Below are 18565 nucleotides of genomic sequence, written 5' to 3'. Positions count from 1 at the left end.
CCGGTGTATTTTGTACCAAACAACCTACTTCTGTCATTTAGCTGCATTCTTTCTCCCCATACAGATGAGGTGTCGCCTGCCCTTCAGGACTTGGTCATGTCCACTACAGAGAGCGTCTCCGAGTTTCTGCTCCGGAGACTCACTGCGAATGAACTGAGCAGTGTGAGTACACAGCGGGCTCCTCCCGCTCCGGCAGCTTGCGTGGCTGCTGGCGGCCGGCGCTGAGGAAGCTCCTTACTGCACTTTCCCGAGAGGCAGCCTTAGGAAGCAGAAGAAAGCTTCAGAGTCTCCCGGTTCCAGGTCCCTCTAGGTAGTAACTGTGACCTTGGGAAAGTTATGTAGCTTTACTGAGCCTCAGTTTTCTCATCTGCAAAATGGAGAAAATCTACTTGTGAGGGTTTAGGGAGTTTCAGACAGCCTGGCACGTTTGTATTACTTAGCACATCTTCGCACCTTTGGCCCCAAGGCCCGGAGACTCTGATTTGGCAGGTTTGTAATGGGACCAGGTTTAAAGCTCCGTGAGTGACTGAAATGAATTAGGGTTGGGAACAGTGTCTGTGAGATGCTTGGTGAATGTACCTTTCTTTTTTTTAATTCTTTCTTTTAATCCTCACTCGAGGATATTTTTCCATTTATCTTCAGAGAGGGAAAGAAGGAGAGAGAGAGAAACATCGATGTGAGAGAGACACATTGACTGGTTGCCTCCCGCATGACCCTGACCAGGGCCACGGACGAACCGCAACCAAGGCACATGCCCTTCATCAGAATCGAACCCACAACTCTCTGGTCTGCAGGTCGATGCTCTCAACACTGAGCCAACACGGCCAGGTTGAATGTACCTATTTTCTTTGTCTTTCCTCCCCACATAATCTGTTCTTTCTAGGACATCTGAAATTTATTAATAAGTTTCCCCCTTTCTTCATGAATATTTAAAAATTTTTTTTCTTTATTGATTTGAGAGAGAGAGGAAGGAAGAGGGAGAGAGAGAGAAACATTGATGAGAGAGAACATCAATCCGTGCCCACACTGGGGATCGGGCCCACAACCTGGGCACGTGCCCTGACTGGGAATCAAACCTGCGACCTCTTGGTGCATGGATCGATGCTCAACCACTGAGCCACACTGGCCAGGCTTTATGAATATTTTTAAAATACCATTCTTATAGAAATGCCTATTTTTATTTTTATTATTATTATGATTATTTTTGGTTGAAATCCCTAGGGATAAATGTTGAAGCAATTAGAATTATTAAATTATCAATAATGTAAGAAAATATACTTTAACAAGTTTTATTAGAATACTCAATTAAGTACATTTCTTTGATAGCTGATAAGCAGGTGTGCAGATATAAAAAGACAAGTTCTATACTGAAAGATTTGTGATGTTATGATGGGAAGGCAAGGAACTATAAGGAAAAACCTGAGTGAGGCATGTTCACTTTGAAGTAAACTGAAATTGTAATTGTTTTGTTTGTTTTGCTCCAGTATCACTTTATTAGTTTTACATTTTGATTATGGAAATTTTAGATATACACAAAGAAGTATAACATAAGTGTTTTTGTTTGTTTGGAATTTGAAGCTAAAGTAGGTTTGAAAAGGGAAAGGTTAATGTGACTTTATCTTTTAGATGCAAAGATTTTCTTTTTTTTTTCTTTTTTTGATATTTTGTTCAGATAGAGTGGGAGAGAGAGAGAGAAACATCGATGTGAAAGGGACACATCGAGTGGTTGCCACCCTCACAACCCAGCCAGGGCCGGGGACAAACTGCAACGGAGGTGCATGCCCTTAGTGGGAACCGAACCCGGGTCTCTCTGGACCACAGGCCGACGCTCTAACCGCTGAGCCAAACCAGCCAGGGCAAGATGCAAAGATTTTAAAAAGTAAAGTCGGTATTTGTTGGGCAGCTTAGAGTCTAATAGGGACCTCTCCCCATCCTCCTCCCCTCGGCGGTGTGTGGCCAGTGCTGCAGGGCGACTGCCAGGGACACCGCGTGGCTGGCGTGTCTGTCCACGGCGGTCTCCGGCCACCTGAGGTCTCTGAGTCGAGAGGCGCCCGTACCCTGCGGCCTCGGGTTACTTTCCGGAGGGAATTATGCCCTTGGGCAGGCTCACCTCCACGTCAGACTTCAGGTTGGCCTGAGGACGCTCAGCCTTCCTGCTGCAGTTGAGTCTGGCTTCCGGGTTTGCTCCCGTCCCAGCTTCTCGAGGACTTGGACTCTGGATCCTCCGTCTCCCACCTCTCCTCTCCTCTCCGGAGGCTCCCTGGAGGCAGCACAGCTTCCCCAGCAGATGCCCCGCTGTTCTCAGGCCGCCTCCGGCACAGCAGCTCCTGTGTTTTTCTTGACCCCTTGGCCCCACTGGACACTTGACCAGGCCCCCTCAAAACACGCCCCCTCATTAGCCGCTGTGACCTCGTCCTGTCCAGGTTTTTTCATCTCTCTGGCCATTGCTCCCACTTTCTTCAGAATGTTCGTCCTCTGCCCTGTAGTTTTGAAAGCAGGAGCTTGGAGCTTGGCCCCGCCCCCTCATCCAGGGCCTTGACGCTTGGCCCCGCCCCCTCAGCACCCAGCCCAAGAGCTTGAAGCTTGGCCCCGCCCCCTCAGCACCCAGCCCAGGAGCTTGAAGCTTGGCCCCGCCCCTTCCTCGCCTGTCCAGGGAGGCATCTGTGTCCCAGCTGCCTGTTTCCAGGCCCTCCCCTCTCTCCACCCAGCCCTCTTCTGACCTTCACAGCCATTCAGCCACTTGCTGCTGACAACTCCGGTTGAACTGCTCACACTCAGCTGTTCACAGGGGACCCTTCCTCTCCCAGGAGCGTCTTCAGGTTCCCTCTCACTGAGGGGTCTGTCATCCACCAGCTCTGGAGCCTGGACCTCGAGCCCCGCGTGGTCCTGGCGCTTGGTGGAGCGCCCAGCAGGCAGCAGGGCTCAGTGAGACGTCGGAGCTGAAGTGTGTGCGTCCTCCGTGCCGTCCCAGGCCTGAGTGTGCAGTGACGGGCATAGTGACAGAGCCCGAGCCCAGTCATAACCCCTCAGTGCCAGCCACACTTCCTTTTGGTTCTCCCAGAGCCCTGTGGTGGAGACATGTACCCTCCGATGGTGTGGACAAGGAACTGAGCCTACGGGTCTCGGCTAGCGAGCCATAGTCCCAGAGCCGGTGAGGGGTGGCACCGGACGGAGCCCCGTTCTGCCTGGGTCCACGAGGTTCATTCTGTCCCCCTCACCGGCTCTGAGGTGCCAGGCAGGTTGTGTAACTTCTCAGAAACAGCCGTTGCCTTAGGGAAGGGGATGGTTGCCTCCTGGTGAGTGGAGTGTGCTGATGTGCCCGAAACAGGAGGTGGTCATTGTGGTGATTGTGGTTATTGACCATGTGTTCACCTGAAGCGCAAGAACTGGCGGAGCCGTTTCTGCCTCCCTGGGGCTCGTAATGCAGGTGGAGCCGGTCACTCATGGCCTGTGAGGTGGTGGACCCTCAGGAAGAAGGCCCTTGCCTCCCCGGGACAGTATGGAAGGTTCCTGGGGAGATGACTCTTTCTCTCATCAGTGTGTCCTTTCAGTGCTTTTAACCGTTTCCTGCCTGGACTCTCAGTTCAGTGAAAGTCGTGGACCCTGCCCGTTCAGTGTTCTATCGTCTCTTAGGTTTCAGACCTGGATCGTTGCCGCCTGTACCTGCAGGTCTTCGCTGAGCTCACCGATCTCCACGTGCAGGGGGGGACGGGAGGGCACCTCATCGGGAGAGTCATTGCTCCTTTGAAAAAGGCGTCCATTCGCCATCTTCGGGACACCGACAGTGAACAGGTAACCCTCTGTGATTCAGGGCTTGTCGTCCTGTTGAATATTTGATTATTACACAGTAATTTTATACCACAAATAGCATCTGCTGAAACATAGTTTTTAAAACAACTTCCTTTGTGTGACATACTTGATGCGGATGGGGATGCCGTTCATTAGGCACTTAGCGAAGTGGGGCGACTCCACTCTTCCTGTCCTCAGGTCCAGACGGGGGCTGTCCTGGGCCTGTGCTCCTGGCCAGGAAGGGCCCTTTGTGTCCACAGCCCCAGCCTGGCCACCTGCCTCCTTGTCTGACATCACCATCCCCACTGCTCTGCTGCTTCACGCTGGGTTGCCAGGTGGGGCTGCACAGGCCCCAGCACCTGTCATTCCGAAGGGCCCTCCATGAGAACATCCCCCTCCCAGCACACACGGTCACTCCGTCGGGCCCTCCATGAGAACATCCCCCCCCCAGCACACACGGTCACTCCGTCGGGCCCTCCATGAGAACATCCCCCCCCCAGCACACACGGTCACTCCGTCGGGCCCTCCATGAGAACATCCCCCTCCCAGCACACACGGTCACTCCGTCGGGCCCTCCATGAGAACGTCCCCCCCCAGCATACACGGTCACTCCGTCGGGCCCTCCATGAGAACGTCCCCCCCCCAGCACACACGGTCACTCCGTCGGGCCCTCCATGAGAACGTCCCCCCCAGCACACACGGTCACTCCGTCGGACCCTCCATGAGAACGTCCCCCTCCCAGCACACACGGTCACTCCGTCGGGCCCTCCATGAGAACGTCCCCCCCCAGCACACACGGTCACTCCGTCGGGCCCTCCATGAGAACGTCCCCCTCCCAGCACACACGGTCACTCCGTCGGGCCCTCCATGAGAACGTCCCCCCCAGCACACACGGTCACTCCGTCGGGCCCTCCATGAGAACGTCCCCCCCCAGCACACACGGTCACTCCGTCGGGCCCTCCATGAGAACGTCCCCCTCCCAGCACACACGGTCACTCCGTCGGGCCCTCCATGAGAACGTCCCCCCAGCACACACGGTCACTCCGTCGGACCCTCCATGAGAACGTCCCCCTCCCAGCACACACGGTCACTCCGTCGGGCCCTCCATGAGAACGTCCCCCCCCAGCACACACGGTCACTCCGTCGGGCCCTCCATGAGAACATCCCCCCAGCACACGGTCAGGAGCCGCGTGCAGAGCACGTCCTAGAGACCAGGGTCTCATCCTCTTCTCACACTTCCCCTGGAGGGTTTATTTCCTTTCGCTGGTTTCTGGAGTGTTTGTGTGTGTGTCTCCACCAGGTTTCAGCCCGTGGAAATGTTTCTTAAACGTGACCTAGTGAGGTGTGGTGGCTGTGAGCCCAGGCTTGGCGTCTAGACCTCCAGGGGTGAATGCTGGTGTCACCCCTGCCAGCCGTGACCTGGGGGAAGTACTGACTTCCTAGTGCCTCACAGACCACAGCTGCAGAGTGAGGGTTCGCGGGCGGTGTGGGAGTGAAAGCCGCTCATCCATGCTAGAACGGTGCCTGCGGCGTGGAAAGTCCTCTGTAAACATTAGCTGTTTTTACTGAGCACGTGGTAAGTGTTTAATAAAGTCGACCTGAATCGTGGCCCATGCTGCTAATTATAACACAGTGAAGCTACTTGATTGCTTTAATTGCTAGTTGACAGTATCCAGGAACTGCCCTAAAAAGGACCAGCATCCTGTCCAGTAGATTCGTACATGAGAGAGATGAAGGGCCAGAACCATGGGCCACACGGTCATTCTTGAAGGTGGGCTTGTTTCTTAGCCATTCATGGGATTACGTGCAGGTTGACGGGCCAGATGGCTCAGAAGTAACTCTAGAGCGTATTCCGTGTGTTGGCAGTGTTGCTGTGTAAAACTACTTGCAGAGATACATGACATGTTGAGGCTGAGGGGAGGGACGGAGTCAGGAGCAGGACGGAGTCAGCAGCAGGACGGAGTCAGGAGCGGGACGTTCCTCTGGCGGGTGTCATGCGGCAGTATCTGGGGGACTGTTGGTCTCGGTGCAGCTGTTTGGGCTGTCTGCCTTCCTGCCTGCGCTCCTGCGTCTTGCTTGCAGGTGGTGGACTTTCTCTTTCTGAGTAGGAAGCCAGGCCGTTGGTTTCCCCATTAGAGTTTCATTTATTCAGTCTTCAGGGAGCCCTGGGAGTAGGCTGTATAACTGCTCCCTTCACAGGGAGAACACCCAGGTGCTGCATGTCCACAGTCGCGCGGGCCGAAGTGCGGAGCCGGCGTCTGACCCAGCCACACGCGCTGAGTCCCAGATGGCTGTGCCTTGTCACTTCCAAGAGCAGCGTGCAGCTGACCGAAGGAGCTGCTTACACGTGCCTGGAGCCTCTTTTAAAACCATCAGCCCAACAGTTAAAATAAGACTCAGCCACAGGGCTGCTGGATCCAAATGTGTCAGAGTAGGACCAGGCTAAGAGGCCGAACCTGCACACAGGTGCAGGCTCTGCTGAGTACTGCCCGGGAAGCACCTGCCAGAGGGAGCGAGCTAATTGTCTCAGTCCGCCCTGCTGGGTTCTGCCACAGTGAATGTTTGCTGCCAGTTTGGAGCAAAGCGGGAGCCCGCGCGGCGCACTGGGAGTCCTTGTGCTTCCTCTGATGCGCAGGAGCAGGAGGAGGGAAAGGGCACGGGAGCCCCACGGGCAGGCGGCTCAGGCCCTGCCTGGCTGAGACAGGCTCCTGGGTGACCGGGGCTGCTTTCCCCCCTCAGGGGCCAGCGCTCGGGAGGCAGATCCAGAGGGCGGTCAGTATGGCTGCCCTGGCCGCGGTGTGTGAGGCCATTGACCAGAAGCCAGCGCTGCAGCTGCACTCTCTGGACACTGGACCCCTGGAACAGTTCCTCGCCTCCCTTCAGCTCGACCGGATGCTGCAGAAGCCGCACCCGGAGGAGCAGAGCAGGTGTGTGCGCCCCTCGGTGCAGCACGTCCACAAGACGCAGCTACTGCTCAGCTGGCGTGGGGAAGGTGCCCGTGTCAGCTGGGAGACGGGCCGCTCCGGACGCACGCGGTGTTCACGTCATCCCGGAGCTGGCCGTGCACGGCCCTGGCTCCTGGAGAGGCGGTGACATGCCCACCTCTGGTGGTCAGAGGGGCTTGAGGCTCATGTGCTCCCTTGCTTTTTGGTAGATGGGATGTTTCATGGTGACCGCTGACTTTCTCCCTTGAAAGGGTAGACACACAGCCAGTGGACTTGAGACGGCTGAGGAAGGACAGGCAGTGACTTCAGTTTCTGTTTCAGTTTTTTGGAAGAGTCGTCATCTTCCCAAGGATGGGGGAAGGTCGCTGCACAGTACATTCACGATCAGTGGGTCTGCCTCTCTTTTCTGTTGAAAAAACACCACACCCTGGTACCAGCCTCAGAGGGCGAGCTCCCGGAGCCCAGGCTGCCTGCCGTTCAGAGGCCGGCCAGGACGTTGCAGGCGGCAGTGGCCGCCCTCGCCGTTCTCCCCTCGGTCAGCGTTCTGCCGGTGCTGCGCTGCATGCGGCTTCTGGTTCCCAAGGTGGGTGCAGTGGGCGTGCGCTAGGGAGCAGCTGAGATGATGCCAGCTTCTGAGATAAGTGGTAGTTACGTATCTCTCTCTCTTTTCTCCCTCCCAGCTTCTGGCCTCCTCCGAGTCAGTCTGCGTAGAGGCTTTCGATGCGGCTTGGAGAACGGTGTCTTCTTTAAGCAACACGCAGCTGACGTTCTGGCCCAGTTTGAAAGCTTTTGTTCAGTTTGTTTTTGATACGAAAGTTCTTACCATTGCTGCAAAAATCAAGGGCCAGGCGTATTTTAAAATAAAAGAGGTAACTTTTAATTGGGGTAAAAAACACACAACATGAAATGTGCCGTCCTAACCATTCCTAAGTACACGGAGGGACGTGAGTGTCTTCACAACACGGGGTGAGCTCTGGGCATTACCTTGTGGAGCTGACGCTGACCCATTAACTCCCCCCCTGCCCCCTCCCCGTAACCACTCTGCTTTCGGCTTCTACACATTGGGCTGCTTTAGATAGAAAGTGCAGTCGAAACCTGTATCATCTCACTGAACGATGTCACTCCAGTAAATCTAATTAAGAAAGTGGTTTTCTTGTCAGCCCTGTGACCTCGTTGTGCGCGAGGGAGGGCAGTGGCGTCTGTGGCTGCGAGCTTGTTGCTCTCCATTCATCCTGTCGGCTACGCCTCACCCTCCTCCAGCACCCTGAGCCAGAGCAGAACAGACGTGGCCCGTGAGCCTCATCTGCCTCAGACATATGTTATCTGGTTCATAAAATGTTTAAAACTTTGAATGAGTTGCCTGCTTTTAAGAGTTGGGAAATTTGCACGAAGACTTGGGAAATGGGAAAATCTGGCTTTCCTGGCTGTGTTCCTACACGACAGCAGTCTCCTGGCATCAGGCGGGGCCTGCCGTCCCCTTCTCCAGCCCACCGTTCCTCGTGTCCTCTGGGCACGAGGGCAGACGGCAGGTGCCCTTTGTCACTGCATCTGCGCCTTGCTTTTCTTGCATGAGATTCGCTTCTCTGACCACGCCCGAACCACAGGGGCCTCCTGGCTTCTGGGGGCCTTTGCGTTTATAACCACTCGCTCACAGTGGGGAACCCACAGGGCAAAGTGACCCCACGCCTAGGAACTCACCGGTGCCTTCGTCCTGGGGGCAGGAGGGGCGCACGCCCCTTTGTGAGCCTGCTGTCCTGTCCGTCCTTCCCCGACGCCCAGCACACGCTGCGACCCAGGTCCTTGCTGACTTGGGAAGGGCGGCCACTGACAAAATGGAAAGAAAACCGAAACGGCAGGGAGAGGTGTTTTTTCCTCCCTTCCATTCTAGGTGAATGTCACCATCAGTAAAATTTAGTTCTTATTGAGAAATGAAAATTCACGTTCTGTGATTACTAAAAATTTGCAAAATTCTAGTGGGAAAGAATTTTTAATTTTTCAGACTGTATTTATGCTGATGTTGGAGCTATCATTTAAAGCCATCCACATGACAGTTTTAGCAACACTAATTTTTTTTGGAAAAAGTTAACTTGGTCAAAGGTTACAGTGACCATTGTTTTTTGTTCCAGATTATGCACAAGATGATTGAAATGTCTGCTGTAAAGAGTGGAGTCTTCAATACACTGATAACTCATTGCTGCCAATCTTGGGTAGTTCCTGCTTCAAACGGGTCCCAAGGATCTTTATCAAGTGCGGAAAGTTACGGCGAGCTGGTCCTTGAGGCTTGCACATTTGGAACTGTGTTTAGGCGTGATCAGAGGTGAAGATGTCATTATTTCAACCTGTCCTAACATGTTAAATGCTCTTATTTTTGATGCTTTTAATTAGCAGAATATAAAGTATTAGTTAACTTTAAATTGAGGACATTCTTTTTTTCTGTCTAAAACCTGTTCTTTGTCAAATTATTTTTATGGAAAGACTCATTCAGGACGTACAGACCTTTATAGAAAATCTTGGACACGATTGTGCAGCAAATGTTGTTATTGAAAAGTAAGTATGAGGGGTTTTCCACATCTTGTCATAAATGGAATATTCAAAATTTAACATATGAGAAACATTCTGTATTTGTTTAATAAATGTTTACTGTTACACTGAATGAGCCTTAAAAGAATGCTACAAATTATATTCTCTTGCTACTGTATCTTCTTCAGCTCTGTCACTGTTTACAAAAATTTGATAAACTGTAAGACATTTGTAGTGTAGAGGCCACATGAACAAGGACGACTGTGGGAAACTGAGCCCCGTCCCTCTGTGTCTGGGTTGGAGGGGTGGTCATCACACACATTTTTTTCCAGAAGTCCCCATATGACAAGTCAGTGTGCTCACACAGAAGTGAAATCACTCTTGGAACAGGCCCAACATTTTTATTTCTGGGATAAGACTTTTTATCTAATCTCTGAATTAATGTTTTTGGAATTTGTCAAATAGTTTTTTTTCTGAAGTTTTATTTTTTAACATAATTTTCAAATATCTGTGTGTAGGTGTTTATAAAGAAGATAGTGTTATTCACTTTGATTCTCGGGTTTGGGACAACACAGTCATCACAGTGTAGCTGTCTTCCACTCTCCATTAGAAATACAGATTTTTCATTGTTTATTGTTTTGTTTTTTGTTTTTTTTTTGTTTTGTTTTGTTTTTTTTTTATTCTCACCCGAGGATATTTTTCCATTTTTTTGTACAGATAGAGTGGGAGGGAGAGAGAGGAAGGGAGAGAGAGAGAGAAACATCGACGTGAAGGGACACATCGAGTGGCTGCCACCCGCACGACCAACCAAGGCCGGGGACAAACTGCAACCGAAGTACGTGCCCTTAGCGGGAACCGAACCCGGGTCTCTCTGGACCGCAGGCCGACGCTCTAACCACTGAGCCAAACTGGCCAGGGCTCATTGTTTATTGTTTTAATTGATCTTTTTTTTCTTGATCAATTTACTGTAGCAACAAAAGTAAAACTTTTTAGTTGATGGTTCCAAAATAACTTTGATTTAGACTAGACAAATGTTTTGTTGTTAAATTAAAATGACATTCATTTACATTAAACAGTTATAATGAACTTTGGAAACAGTTATTAACTGTGTTTCACTAAATTTATCCTCCACATTTTACACTGAAAACGCTGGGGTGCTGAGGCCCATGGTGCCCAGCTCGCCCTTCTTGTAGAGAACGTGCGTTTGCTGCTGACGAGCCCTGGAGGCCTGAGGGGAGGGCGCTGTCCACGCCCTGGCTCAGGAGCAGCTTCGCGAGTCCTGAGCGGCTTGTCCACCGATGAGGTTATTGCCCAGGGTCAGCTGTGTGCGTGTGTGTAGCTTTCCCAGAAGCCGGGGTGAGTCTGCTCCTTCCGAGTGAGCACAGGCTCGCCTTCCGACCGGCTCGTTCCGAGGCCTCTGTGGGAGAAGCATTGCCATTCGTTATGGACCTGATGACTATCAGAACACTTTGGAAGCTTTCAATACTTGTTATGATATTTTGAAACTAGTATTTGAAGTACTTTTCTGTTTTGATAATGTATTAACATAGTCTATCATTTCATATTTTTTAGTACCAAAAGAGAGGACCATTATGTCAGAATTTGTGCTGTCAAATTCCTGTGTTTATTAGATGGCTCAAATATGTCTCATAAGTCATTTATGGAAGATCTTGCAATCAAGCTATTAGATAAAGTAAATATGTTTTTGTTTTTTTTACTTTCAAATATCTTTGTTTTTATATAGTTAAGTCAAAGTCCAACATTTGCTCTTTATGTTGACAAAATATGTATTTCTAAATATTTGATCAAGAAAAAACATGATATTTATGTTCTGTATTTTTGGTTACATCTTGGTTAGTAATTGTCAAACTTAAGTTTGCTTTGGAGAACAACAGTGTTTTTCCTGTACTACCTGAACTTCACTCTGCATTTTCCTGTGCAAGTCAAAACCAGTTAGATTTAGAGTGATGTATCCAGACATTGTTTTATGTAAGAAATAGAGTAAAGAGGTAAAAATTTAGCCCGGCCGGTGTGGCTCAGTGGTTGAGCGTTGACCCATGCACTAGGAGGTCGCCGGTTCAATTCTTCAATTCCTGGTCAGGGCACATGCCCAGGTTGTGAGCCCAATCCCCAGTGGGGGGCATGCAGGAGGCGGCCAACAGATGTTGTCTCTCATTCATGTTTCTCTCTCTCTCCCTTTCCTTTCCTCTCTCTAAAATCAATAAAGAAAAAAAGGTAAAAATTTAGAAACTGCCATAATGTGCAGAGTTTTTTTTGAGTCTGAAGTTATTTATAAATGAACATCCACTGCCTTCGGAGGGTTAATAAAACCGGGCCAGTCAAGTACACTGCTCCCTTCTGAGCCCGAAGCCAAGGACAGGGAGCTCGATGTGCCTTCTAACCTCTGGTTTGGGCCCCCGATGTAGCTGGTGACTCACTCAGGTCTGCACCCACTAAAGTGCAGTGTTCACCATACACTCGCCAGCTTTATTACGTAAAACCCAGGAAGTGTTTTGTATGCAGAAGTGTCCTCCTTTGCACTGTGGGCATCAGGAGATGTGTCAGAGGAGGTGGAGTGTCACTGTGCCCCGGAGGACGAGGAGCTGGCAAAGCAGCAGGGCCCTCCCAGGGGACACAGGCGCGCAGCAGTGTCCGCTGGTGGAGAGGCTGCGGCTGCACTCGGTCTGGACGGCACTGCTGTCCTTGCTGCAGGTGCTCCTGTCTCCATGGTGCTTCCATCGAATTGCAGATGCCGTCAGTCCACACTCGGGGCGTTTCTCGGTGCCTTGAAACACATGGCCCGTGTCTCCATCTCTCCTCACCCGCGGCCCCAGGTCGCCTCTTCACCCGCCACCAAGGAACGGAAGTGTCTTCAAAGACTTTCTGCCCTGAATACAGCTCTGTAGTTCCTTTTCTAATTTTAAAAGCACATAAGTTAAGCAACTAAATGCTTTGTTTTGAAAGGAAACTAAAAACATGTCTCTTTATCCTCCTTTCTGCCTCTTGGAGCGTAAGAGGCTCCTGTGCCCAGGTTAAGCTTCTACGTTGGAGGTTGTCATGATTTTGTTTTCATTAATCACAAATTCAGCAAATAATTTAATATAAATTCCCTCTCCTGCTCGCCCTAGGACGAACTGGTGTCCACGTCTAGAACTCGATACTACATGAATTCTCAACAACACAGAGTGAAAAACCGAATATGGCAGATTCTGCTTGTACTTTTCCCTAGATTTGATCAGGTATAATAGTTACGATATTTGTACTTTTAAGCATAGTGTTTCCATATGAATAAACTAGTTAGTAGAAACTGTCATGTGCTATTTTAAAACTGAGAGTGATCAGCTTAAAATTTACACGTCAGCTCTTACATTCAAAGTTGTTCAGAAAAGAGCTTTATTTTAAACAGAAGTAAAACAGGCAATCAGGGCACAAATAAGTCTGACAGTGGTTTCTGTGGCTCACTGCTTGCTTTTTCTTTCAACGTTTTATTTTTATTTTTTTATCCTCACCTGAGGACATTTTTCCATTTTGTTGTTCAGATAGAGTGGGAGGGAGAGAGAGAGAAACATCGATGTGAAAGGGACACATCGAATGGCTGCCTCCCACACAACCCAACCAGGGCCGGGGACAAACTGCTACCGAGGTACCTGTCCTTACGGAAACCGAACCCGGGGTCTCTCGGGACCGCAGGCCGATGCTCTAACAGCTGAACCAAACCGACCAGGGCTCTTTCAGTATTTTAACGTAAAACTTTGTGTTTAAAGTTTCGTATGCCATTTGATTAGAAAAGCTGAACAACTGATCTTCCAAAGCTGCACTATTTGTAGTGTCACTGTCTGGACTCTCCCCCAGAAAGCACAGTTCGCGGGGGCGGGTTCATCCCGTCACACTCCGCCTCGTAACTGCCAGGGGCTTGAGGTGAGCTGTTCTGCTCCCCTTCTACCAATTAGAAATTCTTCTAAGATGAATTCTTCTTCTTTATCTTAGAGAAATATACATAAGCCCTGGCTGGTTAGAGTGGTGCCTGTAGACTGAAAGGTGGCGGGTTTGATTCCTGGTCGAGGGCGCGTACCTGGGTTGCAGGCTCAGTCCCCTGCCCCGGTTGGGGTTGTGTGTGAGGCAGCCAATCTGTGTGTCTCTCTCACATCAGTGTTTCTCTTTCTGTCTCTCCTCCACCCCCCTTCCACTCTATCTAAAAATTAATGAAAAAAATATTCTTGGGTGAGGATTAACAAAATATATGTACATAAATACATAAGTACTTTTATGTGCTTATATGAGGAGATAATGTTTTCTACCTGCTATTGAGAGAAGTTCAGTTACTCAGAAGTACAGTTCTGAAGACAAGGGTGGGCCGAGGGAGGAGGACTTTGGAGTCAGGGTCTCGGCTGGAAAAAGTGGGGAGGCTGTGTCAGCAGGAGCGTGGGCCGTCAGTCCAAGGACCCGGGAGGCCCGCCTTGCTCCTGCCGGGCTTTGCCCACCTCCTGCTGACTTTGGTGTCTGTGTTCAGGTTTCTGGTCCAGGGCATCTTGGCACATCTCGATGTGAATCTGAACTCTGCTGCTTACCGGATGTGTGGCTTTGAGAGACTCATTTTCCCTTTCCTGGATCTTTTCTTTTTCCTGTAAAGACACAGAGAATAAAAACCTTCTCGCCCTGGCCGGTTTGGCTCAGCAGTTAGAGCGTCAGCCCACGGACCGAAGAATTGTAGGTTTGATTCCGGCCAGGGGCTCGGCTGCGGTTTGTCCCTGGCCCTGGCCCTGGTTGGGGTCATGCAGGAGGCAACCAGTCGATGTGTCTCTCTCACACTGATGTTTCTTTCTCTCTCTCCTTCCCTCCCACTTTATCTGAAGATAAATGGAAACATATCCTCTGGTGAGGATTTAAAAAAATACCTTTCCCCAGAATTGATGTCCAAGTACAAGGTGAAGTACTCGGGAAAAGTACCTCATTATACTTTGCTCAACAGTTTTTTAGGGTCATTGTTTGCCGAGTGATAGATTTAAGTTACTTACAATAAAATTTGAAGCTTTTTTTTTAGTGGTGAGTATTTGTTAAATTAAAATTAATTACCATTTTCAAAATTGGTAAGAGACAACATCTTAATTGTTCCCACCACAAAGAGAAATGGTGATGTTGGCTGAGGGAGGGTCAGCCGGTGCAGGGTGGCGGTCATCTGATGTGTGATCGTCTGGTCAGCATTTCATCCCTTACACTTACACAATTTCATATGTTAATTATACCTCAATTACAGTACATTTAAAATAATAAATGTACTTTTTTTATTTGTGAATTTGTGAATTTTATTTGTGAATTTTATTTTTCTCAGAATTTCTTGAATAGAATCATTGACAAGATTTTCCAAGCTGGTTTCGTCAATAATCAAGCATCCATAAAATATTACATAGAATGGATTATCATATTGGTTCTTCATAAATTCCCTCAATTTCTTCCGAAGTTCTGGGATTGTTTTTCTTATGTAAGTAAAGGATATTTTTTATATTTTTTAAATTAAGGAAAGATGTGGGCTGTGCTGAGAGGTTTGCTTCTCTCTTTTCCCCAAATCATTCATATATATACATATATATACATATATATATATGTATATATATGTATGTATATATATGTATATATATATATAAAAAACAATTTCATATCTTAAAAAATAAAACTGGAATGTTATTTCACTTAAAATATACAGCATGTAAAATGCTCTGTAATGGTTTTAAAAAAATACCACAATGTAAATTTTCACAATTTTTCAGTAAATGACATTTCTGGATAAAAAAATTATCATTATAAACCCGTAATAAAATGTTATCTGTTTCCAGCATTATAGTTTGCTGTAGGTCCTAAACTTCAGCCTAAGAAAACTGTGGACGCTGACCTCATTTGGGTGGGTAGGTCCTCAGGCCCAGGGTTACTGGCCCAGCCAAGCGCCCCCGGCGTACGCAGTGCTCAGGGCTGCTGAACAGTTTGTAGTGCGTGTGAGCTGTTTTGATGAAGGGAGACAGAGCTGTAGTTTTACACTGAGTTTTCACTTATTGAATTGTATATTTTTCACCTTGATACCTTATGATCATTAGAAAGCTACTTACCTAATGTTATAGCCATATATTGTGCTAAATGCTCATTTGTAACGGTAAGAAGCTCAGGTTATGGACATACCACTTACTGTGGTCATGTACAGAACTGTGGCCACAAGTTTCTGTGTAGGAGTTACTTCTCTTAAAGCAAGAAATATCCCACAGTTCAGATTCACATAAGTAGTGCCTCTTTTTAAATAAATTAAAAATAAAATGCTGCCCTGTCTGTAAATATTACCAGCCCATTTCATAGAACGTCACAGTGCTCACAGATGCATCATGTCCTAGTAAATGCACAGCATGGCACTGAAGCCAGTTAAAGACAGAGCAGAAAAGCAGCCATAACATGACCCATGGAAATGTCTGCAGCTGTTTTAAAGCTTTTACCATCAGAAAAATTAAACCAGATAAGAAAAAAGCAAAGGCGAGATAAGAAACTTGACAGAATGGCAACATTACGACCTCAAAGGCTGTATTGAAACCCTCCCTTCCACATTCAGTAACTGAGCCAGTTCTGGAGGAACGTGTATGGTAACTAGGTTAGGGCAAAGTTACAAGGTATGCAGAATGCTTCCACATTCTGTAAAGACAGGCTAAATGGAGTGACTGTTTAAAATGCACAAACCAAGCTTAGCCGTGCATGATGGACAGGTGTTGAAATCGCAGCTCATCCAGTGTGACTGTGTGTCCACACCGCTGCCCCTCCTTGTGTCTCGGAATCATTCTTACGGAGCTGATGCTAAGGTCAGCGCAGAGTTCACAGTCAGCTTTCCTGACAAGAACGAATTGTTTCTGCACACCAGCCCCGTGGTCCCCAGTTCATGCTCCCCTGTGTAGCTTGTGCTCTGCTTGGTGCTCAGATGGAGACACCTTCCTTGGAGAACCTCCTTTTCTCTTTCTCCTTCCTGTTCTAGGGGAGGGAATGTGTTTGCATGTCCTTTGCTGGTGTCTTCTCTTCTTCACTAGTACACTCCAACAAGGAGTGCTCTTTGCCTTCCCCTCGCACTCCGGAGAGCACGTTGCAGGGCGTTCTCAGACCTGGGAGCGGGGACGCCTTCTCCTTCCCTATCCGGCCCCAGGCCTCAGCGTGGCTTCCTGTAGCCGGCCGTCCCTGCCGTGCCCGCGCCCTTCCTGGGTGCCCTGGTCTCTGGTCCTTGCATGTGTGCTTTCTTGGTTTTACTTTAAGAACCATCATTGAACCCTCCGCCCTTCTTTCTACACCCTGGCTGTTACCCCGCTTTGCTGGCTGCCGCATCTCCAGCCCCTTCGCCTGCTGTCAGCTGCAGCCTGTGTGCCCTGAACTGATGAGGACCTCGCTCCCTGCCTGGCTCCCTCCCGCTGACCTTCCTGCTCACCCTGTGGTGGGGGGCAGGCTGGGGCTTTTACATTTACTACCACCTTCCTTTCCCGTCCAAGGCCCTCCTCCTCTTCGGGTCAGGCAGTGAAGAAAGATGTCTCAGTTCTTCTTGGACTGCTCCTCAGACCTGTTGCTTTATTCGTCTCCTTTGTTCTGTCTGCTTCCCAGTGGGCCGGGCCGGGACATCAGGGCCTTCCCGACTCCCTGCCCCAGTCGTCAGCCGTTCTCTCCGTTCTGCTCTGCGCCGTCCCACTGTTCGCAGAGAGCGGCAGACCTTGGGAACTCTCTTGCGGTCTTCCCGTGGCATCAGTCAGGGTGTTCCACGGTGAGCAAACAGACAGCTGGGGCCAGTCGAGTCAAACAGGACACGCAGTGGAGGAGGAGGGAGCTGGGCAGCTTGCAGAATGCCTGCCACGTACCAGGCACCAGGCGCTGCAGAATCAGGCTGGAAGATCAGGCAGGAACAAGGGGCAGCCGCCACAGCAAGCCCTGGGCGGTGCCGGGGGAGTGCATCAGCCCCCTGGACGCAGCCTGGCCTCCGCACCTGCGTGGAGGTGGGCCCTCCGTGGGCTCAGCCTTTCTAGGTGATGCATTCTCAATTCAGAATTTGGTGTTGGGATCTCTGGATCCAGGTCAGGTACAGGGAGGCTAGGGAAAGGACCGTCTGCTGTTGTCAGCTCCCCACAGACCTGTAAGGTGGGAGAGGTCCCCAAACTTGGAAGGGGATTCAGGATAAATATCCAAAACGGGGCAGATACGCACTACAGCCTTTCCTTCCTTTGCTTGAAGCAGATGGCTTTGCCTTCGCTTTTCTAGAGAAATAGAAGGCTCACAGAAGAATGTGTCTTCTCAGAAGCAGCCACAGGGCTGCCTGACTCCTCCTTCGCCCAGGCCGGCCCCCTCCGGCCCTCACTGCCTTTCCTGGTGCTCAGTGTGTGCAGCCGGTCCCCTGGCTGCTGAGAGGCCGCACCGGTCCTGTGTGCGTGGTCTTCACCCGCTCCTCCTACAGGCACCTCCGTCCCAGCCCCACGTGCTGAGGCGTCTGGTTTCCACAGGGAGCCTTCCTCCTCCACCCCCCGAACTGCGGTCTGTGGTCCCAGTCCATCTGCCTGGCTCCGTCAGTGTGTCACTCCCAGTGGCTGTGACCAGGGAGGTTTCCGAGTCCACCTTGACCCTCTGACATAGCTCTCATCATGGCGTTCTCGCCGTCTGCATGGTCCCTCTTCACGTCGGAGCCTGGCCTTCCACCTGCCTCTGTCTCCGTGCGTCAGGCTCCCTGTCCACCTGTTCGCTCTCCGCCCTGCGCCTGGCCCGCCCCTAGCCCGTCCTCGTCCTGCAGGCCTCTCCGCTTCTGGAATGAGTGCACCCTGGACAGCACCCTCACTTCACAGGAGTGAGTGTCTGCGGGTTGTCCTGCGTGTGGCCACAGGCCGTTCCTCGCCCAGGCCTCAGCGGTGTGGGAAGGGGCTGCCTCTCCGGGGCCCGCAGTGTCCCAGGGCCACACTCAGCCTTGAATGACTGGTTTATCGGATTTTTTTCAGGGTGAAGAAAACCTTAAAACAAGCATTTGTACATTCTTATCGGTTTTGTCGCATTTGGACATCATTATGCAAAATATTCCAGAAAAGGTGAGTTGAAATTGTAAGAAGAGTTAACCTTGGCGGTTAGAATGAAATTGTATGTGTTTGTACTAATTTTTGTGAATGTGGAGCCTAGCTTGTGTTTTCGGCAGTTCCCCCCTTCCCCCACTGCCCCGGGATGCACACACACGACTGCGTTGTATTCTGTATCACCGGACACGGCGATGGGCAGTCTTTAATGGTGTAATTATTAATTTTGTACAGGTATTTCAGTAGTACTTCCTTTAT

General features: G+C 50.0%; 1 protein-coding gene across 1 annotated transcript in view; it reads left to right on the top strand.

Moving 5' to 3' along the window:
• TARBP1 (TAR (HIV-1) RNA binding protein 1) overlaps positions 1 to 18565 on the top strand; it is a 77285-nt gene that overhangs the window by 39403 nt on the left and 19317 nt on the right. Inside the window, exons 13-23 of the mRNA XM_036277524.1 lie at positions 65 to 162; positions 3634 to 3792; positions 6529 to 6716; positions 7056 to 7317; positions 7415 to 7603; positions 8861 to 9051; positions 9210 to 9281; positions 10827 to 10947; positions 12383 to 12493; positions 14584 to 14733; positions 18239 to 18325. Coding sequence (XP_036133417.1) covers positions 65 to 162; positions 3634 to 3792; positions 6529 to 6716; positions 7056 to 7317; positions 7415 to 7603; positions 8861 to 9051; positions 9210 to 9281; positions 10827 to 10947; positions 12383 to 12493; positions 14584 to 14733; positions 18239 to 18325 — 1628 coding nt within the window. The remainder of the gene's footprint in view (positions 1 to 64; positions 163 to 3633; positions 3793 to 6528; positions 6717 to 7055; positions 7318 to 7414; positions 7604 to 8860; positions 9052 to 9209; positions 9282 to 10826; positions 10948 to 12382; positions 12494 to 14583; positions 14734 to 18238; positions 18326 to 18565) is intronic.

This window comes from Molossus molossus, unplaced genomic scaffold (genome assembly GCF_014108415.1).
Source record: "Molossus molossus isolate mMolMol1 unplaced genomic scaffold, mMolMol1.p scaffold_m16_p_23, whole genome shotgun sequence".
Lineage (NCBI taxonomy): Eukaryota > Metazoa > Chordata > Mammalia > Chiroptera > Molossidae > Molossus > Molossus molossus.
The sequence above is the reverse complement of the archived record's forward strand: the minus strand, read 5'-3'. Positions and strand labels throughout refer to the sequence as shown.